This window comes from Euprymna scolopes, chromosome 33, assembly GCF_053919585.1.
Source record: "Euprymna scolopes isolate OS-2025 chromosome 33, ASM5391958v1, whole genome shotgun sequence".
Classification (NCBI taxonomy): domain Eukaryota; kingdom Metazoa; phylum Mollusca; class Cephalopoda; order Sepiida; family Sepiolidae; genus Euprymna; species Euprymna scolopes.
This window is the reverse complement of record NC_136514.1, coordinates 47,604,340-47,612,373: the sequence shown is the minus strand read 5'-3', so window position 1 is coordinate 47,612,373 and position 8,034 is coordinate 47,604,340. Positions and strand designations below refer to the sequence as shown.

General features: G+C 35.1%; 1 protein-coding gene across 4 annotated transcripts in view; it reads right to left on the bottom strand.

Moving 5' to 3' along the window:
• Nucleotides 1–854: 854 nt before the first annotated feature.
• The window catches only part of LOC145258207 (uncharacterized), a 369,722-nt gene continuing 362,542 nt past the window's right edge, over nucleotides 855–8,034 (bottom strand). For all 4 annotated transcript variants that reach the window (XM_080116144.1, XM_080116145.1, XM_080116142.1 and 1 more), the window contains 2 exons: nucleotides 7,848–7,953; nucleotides 855–1,181 (listed from right to left, as the gene is read on the bottom strand). In XM_080116144.1, the coding sequence (XP_079972270.1) occupies nucleotides 1,044–1,181; nucleotides 7,848–7,953 (244 nt within the window). In that variant the 3' untranslated portion in view covers nucleotides 855–1,043. The remainder of the gene's footprint in view (nucleotides 1,182–7,847; nucleotides 7,954–8,034) is intronic.

Here is an 8,034-nt window from a genome sequence, read left to right as displayed (position 1 = left end):
TTTTTTTTCTATAATAATTGAAATAAAACAAATGGCTGTAACTGGTGTTTACATTGTATCCAAGAATGATTTTGAAGCCTTTAAATAATTTTGTGTTACAACGTGTAAAAACTTAGTATTATGTTACATTGTGTCAGTAAACCAGGGTAACAACATTTTTTGAAGGAGACACTATTATAAAAAAGAATCGCGTGTCTTTTTAGTACCTTAAACTCATTTGGTGGATTATAGATGGATCCACTGCATACTTGTAGTATGCCATTAATTAATGGAAAAAGATGGAGAGTGAAATGATGCACAAAGAGTAAAAAAATAATGAAAAAGAAAACTATAAAAATAAAAAAGGAAAAAGAAAAGAGAAAATAAAAATAGAAAATGAAGAAAAAAAAAGTAGAAAAAATCGTTTGAATTTTTTTCCATTAAAAAAAAATAGAAAAATAAAAAAAAATGAGAAAAACAAAAAGAAAAGAGAAAAATAAAGAGGAAAAGAAAAAGAGAAAATAAATAAGGAAATAGAAAAGAAAAAATAGAAAATGAAAAACAGAAAATGAAAAACAGAAAAAAAAAATAGAAAAAAATTGTTTGAACTTTTTTCCATTAAAAAAAATTAAAAAATGGGAAAAATAAAAAGAAAAGAGAAAAATAAAGAGGAAAAGAACAAAAGAAATTAAATAGAGAAATAGAGAAGAAAAAATAGAAAATGAAGAAAAGAAAAAATAGAAAAAAATTGTTTGAATTTTTTTTCATTAAAAAATGATTATCTTTTTTAAATAAAAAAAATCCTTTTCCTTATTTTAGATTTAAAATAATCTTAAATATAAAAATCTTTCAAAAATTTGAAAAATAATTTGAGACAATTTTTAAATTTTATAAATTTAAAATAGTAAAACAAAAATGTCAAAAAAGTAATAAAAAACAAAAAAAAACAAGGTAGTTCAGTTCTGCTTAAGGAAGTAAAAAAAAAAAATTTAAATAATAAAATAAATATGGACACATTGGACGATGAGAGCCACGGTGTTGTAGTTCACCAACATGGGTAGATATCAATTAGTTGGTACTGGAAATGGTTGATGGTGGTAATTGGTGGTATGTCTAGTTTCTGTCACTCCAGGGGCTTGACTGTCACTGTTGGTGTTGCAGGCAAGATTGGAGGCTTTAAGGCTATTCAAGGAGACACTCAACTGCAATTCAAAGAAAAATAAAATAGATGAAATTAGATTTAATGCATCATTTAAAAAGCATGGAAACTTTTCAGTCAGAAGTGACTGAGATCCTGGCACTTGCAGATTTGTAGCCTTAACTTTTCCTTGCGACAACAATTTCATCTTAGCAGCATTTCATTCAAAAATGATCAACTAGCTAACCTATCTAATATTACCTAGGATGCAGCAAAGTAAATTCAGTTTTTAATTTTTAGTTATTTGCATATTTTTATAATCATACAAAAAAAAAAGAAGAAAAACGAATTTAGTTATAAAAACTAGTCCTACTATTATAATACTAATAATACTACTATTAATCATAATATTATTACTACTAATAAAAATTCTAATAACACTACTAATCATAATACTAATAATACTACTACTAAAATATTAATACTACTACTAATAAAATATCAATACTACTACTACTAATCATAATACTAATAATACTATTACTACTAAAATATTAATACTACTGCTAATAAAATATTAATACTACTATTACTAATCATAATACTAATAATACTATTACTAATAAAATATTAATACTACTAATAATAAAATATTAATACTATTACTAATAAAATATTAATACTACTACTACTAATAATAAAATATCAATACTACTACTACTAATCATAATACTAATAATACTATTACTAATAAAATATTAATACTACTACTAAAATATTAATACTACTGCTAATAAAATATTAATACTACTACTACTAATCATAATACTAATAATACTATTACTAATAAAATATTAATACTACTAATAATAAAATATTAATACTATTACTAATAAAATATTAATACTACTACTAATAATAATAAAATATTAATACTACTACTACTAATAATAAAATATTAATACTACTACTACTAATAATAAAATATTAATACTACTACTACTAATAATAAAATATTAATACTACTACTACTACTACTAATAATAATAATAATGATAATAATAAAAACCTTCCTAGTTTTTATTTTATTTTTTTAATTATACAAAAAGGTAAAACAAATTTAGTTGTAGACAACTACTAATACAATTAATATTAATAAAACTACTAAGGATACTGTTGATAATAATAATACAAATTTAGCTAGTTTTTATTTGTTTGCATATTTTTATAATTATACAAAAAAAGAAAACTGAATTCAGTTCTAAGGTAGACAACTCTTCTCCTTAATAATCATCATCATCATCTGTAACATAGTCGCTACATGTCAAGACTTGGGACCCACACATATGCAGACAGTTGCAAGGAAACAAAGACAAGGAAAAAATTCGACTCACTTTTTTTTTTAGTTGAAACAGCAGACATTTATTTACAGGTACTTCCAGAATAATGCCTTTTCTCTTGTTCAAAAGTCTTCCCATACGCCAATGAGTTTAACAAGACTGCCATTGTCAATACATAGTGCGCTGTCTTTGTCTGGCCATGTTTAGGACACGTCCATGTCACTCTCGGACCATACATGTAACACGCCTATTTCTGTTTTTCTCGGGCCATGTCTTTTTTTTTTTTTCATAAACCTTTTCTTTCCTTCTTCCTAGCTGTGACAGCACCTCACACATGGATTGGTTCTTTTGCATATGTTGACTATTGTACAGCTGCTATTGCTGCTGCCATATGCGCATCCATGCTGGTTACACATCACTATGCTTAATAGTAAATCTACATGCTGGCATGCATTGGACGGCTTTAAGAAATTAACTTCCAAATCAACCCTTCCCTGTCCAGATCTATATTGATCCTTTTTACTCTCTCTCCGGCTCATTTCTATCACTTCTATATACAAGGGTCATTCCAAAGTAAAGCCTCCTTTTTTTCTTTTTAAACTGAAAAAATTGAAGAGCTATGAAAACAGGAGCTCCCATAGTCACAACCATTTTACAATGCACTTTTGCCAAGAATTCAATGATGTATCTATGCTTCTGATGCACGTCCATGACAGGCGGTTGTTTTCTTAGAGTCTCACACCATCAGTATCTGCAACAGAGAGATGAAACTTTCATAAGTTCAGTCATCATAACAATGCACCTTACAATCTTGTCTGATCCATTCGGGCGGAATTAAATAATAATAAGAGGAATTACTTTGGAATGCCCCTCATATTTTCCTTGTTTTCTTTTTCTTTTGAACTGAGCCTGCTACCTCAACTGTTCTACATCTACTAACCCAAGAATTTTCATCCATTCTTTCAATGTGGTCATATCATCAGCGTCCCCTGTTCTGCACCCAGCTGCCTATACTGACCAGATTTAATCTTCATCTGAGCCTCACATTATGCAAACACTGTATCATTTTCGTACCATTTTTATCCACGTAATGCATACCTTTAATGCTTACATATTTTTATCTGTTTTTTCCACTACAAACAAGACACAGTGCCTGTTTGACATAAGGGGGCTACTACTTGGGACCAAATTGGCAGGGATACTATGTAGGGAGTTCAGCAACAGGATATCCATTCACATTATACTCGAAATTATGCATGTCAGTACAGTCAGGGAAGCAGGGATCCAGGAGGGAATTCCAAAGTCTAGCAGTTTGAGGAAAGAAACTATTCAGGTAGAAGACTTTCCAGCATATAGTGTATAGGGTTGGGATTTTTCCGGCATCTACATTATAGGGTTGGGAGTTTTTCGGCATCTACAGTATAGGGTTGAGATTTTTCCGGCATCTACATTATAGGGTTGGGATTTTTCCGGCATCTACATTATAGGGTTGGGATTTTTCCGGCATCTACATTATAGGGTTGGGATTTTTCCGGCATCTACAGTATAGGGTTGGGATTTTTCCGGCATCTACATTATAGGGTTGGGATTTTTCCGGCATCTACATTATAGGGTTGGGATTTTTCCGGCATCTACAGTATAGGGTTGGTATTTTTCCGGCATCTACATTATAGGGTTGGGATTTTTCCGGCATCTACAGTATAGGGTTGGGATTTTTCCGGCATCTACATTATAGGATTGGGATTTTTCCGGCATCTACAGTATAGGGTTGGGATTTTTTTGGCATCTACATTATAGGGTTGAGATTTTTCCGGCATCTACATTATAGGATTGGGATTTTTCCAGCATCTACATTATAGGGTTGGGATTTTTCCGGCATCTACATTATAGGGTTGGGATTTTTCCGGCATCTACAGTATAGGGTTGGGATTTTTCCGGCATCTACATTATAGGGTTGGGATTTTTCCGACATCTACAGTATAGGGTTGGGATTTTTCCGGCATCTACAGTATAGGGTTGGGATTTTTCCGGCATCTACAGTATAGGGTTGGGATTTTTCCGGCATCTACAGTATAGGGTTGGGATTTTTCCGGCATCTACATTATAGGGTTGGGATTTTTCCGGCATCTACATTATAGGATTGGGATTTTTCCGGCATCTACAGTATAGGGTTGGGATTTTTCTGGCTTCTACAGTATAGGGTTGGGATTTTTTCCAGCATCTACAGCATAGGGTTGGGATTTTTCCGGCATCTACAGTATAGGGTTGTGATTTTTCCGGCATCTACAGTATAGGGTTGGGATTTTTCTGGCATCTACAACATAGGGGTGGGATTTTTCTGGCATCCACAGTGTAAGGTTGGGATTTTTCCGGCATCTACAGTATAGGGTTGGGATTTTTCTGGCATCTACAGCATAGGGTTGGGATTTTTCCGGCATCTACAGTATAGGGTTGGGATTTTTCCGGCATCTACAGTATAGGGTTGGGATTTTTCTGGCTTCTACAGTATAGGGTTGGGATTTTTTCCAGCATCTACAGTATAGGGTTGGGATTTTTCTGGCATCTACAGCATAGGGTTGGGATTTTTCCGGCATCTACAGTATAGGGTTGGGATTTTTCCGACATCTACAGTATAGGGTTGGGATTTTTCTGGCTTCTACAGTATAGGGTTGGGATTTTTCTGGCTTCTACAGTATAGGGTTGGGATTTTTCCGGCATCTACAGTATAGGGTTGGGATTTTTCTGGCTTCTACAGTATAGGGTTGGGATTTTTCCGGCATCTACAGTATAGGGTTGGGATTTTTCTGGCATCTACAGCATAGGGTTGGGATTTTTTCTGGCATCCACAGTGTAAGGTTGGGATTTTTCTGCTTGTTGGGTTAGTAGCAAATACTTATGCCGAAGTGTACAAGTGCTTGAAGTTTGCCAGAGTACATTCCATTAAAATACTTCTAAAACAGGCACAGGGATGCAACAGTTCGATGATGGGACAGATGTTGGAGTTTTGTTGATAGTGTGGGATCTATTAGGTTGGAGACCTTTTTTTTTTAATCCTGTCTAGGAGTGACAGATTAGTGGCAGATGCACGAGCCCAGATGTGACAAGTATATTCCATGTATAGACGAACGGTGGCCTTGTAAAAGTACAGAATGCTCTCAGTTGTGAGTAACTTTATAGGATGGTAGAGAGAGAGAGAGAGAGAGAGAGAGAGAGAGAGAGAGAGAGAGAGATCGCTTTCTTTGCAGCGGCCTTGGCAATGTCTCCAATGTATTTGTTTCATAGATAAAAACTTAAAATTTTCACCCCCTGCTTTATACTTACTCCCACCATCTCTTTTTCGCTTATAACGTGAGCGGAAGCATATCTTGTCAAGTTTCACAAACACTGTTGACAGTGGAAGCACTTTGCATCCGTCTCCATTGTCTTGAATTTCTTGTACAAAAATTGGCTATCCACTCTCATCCTAGCATGTAATTCCACTGATTTTCTTTTGTACCTAATGCTTACAGGTATCATAAAAGATTCAATTGTACCCGACTCCCTTTCCACAAATTGAGCACCTTTCTAACAACTAGCAGCACTACCTGGTGTTGGCTGGGATAAGAAAATAAGAGTTAAAAAAAAGTGTTTTTGCTGATTTAAAATTTCATCTCGAAAACGAAAAACCGTGTTTTTGTAAATCTTTACCATGATGCGTTTACATAAATGGATCGTGTTATTTTCCTGTCTCCGTCCAAAGTTAGAATATGCCACATCGGTATAGTCATTGGGATATATGCGTGATATTGGAACCATAGAAGCGGAGCAGACCAGGGCTACGAAATTGGTCCCAGATCTGCATGATCTGTCCTACGAGAAGCGACTGAAGCAACCGGACCTTTCAACTCGTTGAATGAGAGGGGATGCTATCCAAGTCTTCCAATATCTGAATGAGGAATACAACGTGGATTGTCTCAAGATGCTTCCTTTGAAACAGGATTGTAGGACTCGTGAGCGTTCCTTATGCTTGGATAAGCAGCAACATCAGAAGGGAGTAGCTAAGTTTGTTTGAGCACACTTTTTCTTCCAGCATGTGATGAACGTGTGGAACCAGCTCCCAGAAATGGTATTAGGGCATCTATCTGGTCATGGCTGACGAAAAGAGAACATATAATAGCATGTGGCTTAAAATAAGGGTTCCTTTCAAAATTATGTTCATATTCATGCGGGAGTTCGACTGAAAGATTCCCGAGCTTGACAAGGTATATTTCAAGAAACACTAGAGGATGACCTCCAATCTGTAGTGGAATGGGGACAAAAATGGTTGGTCACATTCAATGCTGCTAAGACTAAGCTTGTTTCCTTCAATAACTACAAGAAACCTTCTCTACCACCAATAGCAATGGCCAAGAACACATTGCCTGAAAGTACTTCTTTTAAACTCCTCAGCCTAACGTTTACAGGGAATATGAACTGGAATAGATACATTGAGAGCATTGCCAAGGCTGCTGCAAGGAAGGTTGGCTCCCTCTACCGTGCTAGAAAACTACTTACGCCTGACAGTATCCTATACCTCTATAAGGCCACCATTCGCCCATGTATGGAGTACTGTTGTCATATCTGGGCTGGTGCATCTGCTGCTTGTCTCTCGCTCCTGGACAGGGTTCAAAAGAGAGTCGCCAACCTGATAGGTCCTGAACTGTCATTTAGGCTTCAGCCTCTGTCCCATCGACAAGATGTTGCATCCCTCTGCCTGTTCTACAAATACTTTAATGGTGAATGCTCTGATGAACTGCAAACACTTGTACCTCCCCGACGTAACTACCCCCGACAAACCCGACAAGCTACTAAGTCTCATCCCTTTACAGTAGAGATCCCTAGGTGCAAGAAAGCCTTTTACTCCAATAGTTTTTTCCCCAGAACTGCGGGTCTTTGGAACTCCCTTCCGGGATTCTGCTTTCCCAACTGCAATGATATGCAGAGGTTCAAGTGTAATGTTAACAAACATCTTTCTACTCATCTCCCTTCATAATGACCCTGTTAATTAAGTCCTTAATAGTAGCCCCCTGCTTCAAAGTGGCACTGTGCCTTGTTTAGGGTGAAAATTGAATTAAAAAAAAAAAAAGTCTGTAGTTGTACACACTGAAACGTTGTGGAAATAACACCCAAGATGAAAACAGTAGTCCAAAGGATCCAAATAATATGACGAATCCATCCTCATCTCAAAAATTCAGAAATGTAAAAGGAGTTCTATCTAGCCAAAGGATTTGCAACATGGTTTCAAACAAGAAATGCAACCATTTACATTGTAGGACATCATATTTGTTATCTTTAGCAGCATTATTTAAAAAAAATGTTTTCCTTTCAGCAAACTAGTATATAAGAAAAATAAAGTGCAAACAAAGACTTACTTCTTCCAGTACATGTATATTAGCCTCTAAAACGAGGTGAAGCTGTTGTACTAGTGCACTGTGCCCCTGGGCTCGCAATACATAGATGTCCGAATGCATCTTATCCCTGCAAGAACACATTGAAAACAGAAAGTAAATCATTTGAGACTGAAAAACATTTTGGGAATTCAACAAATAAAAATAAACA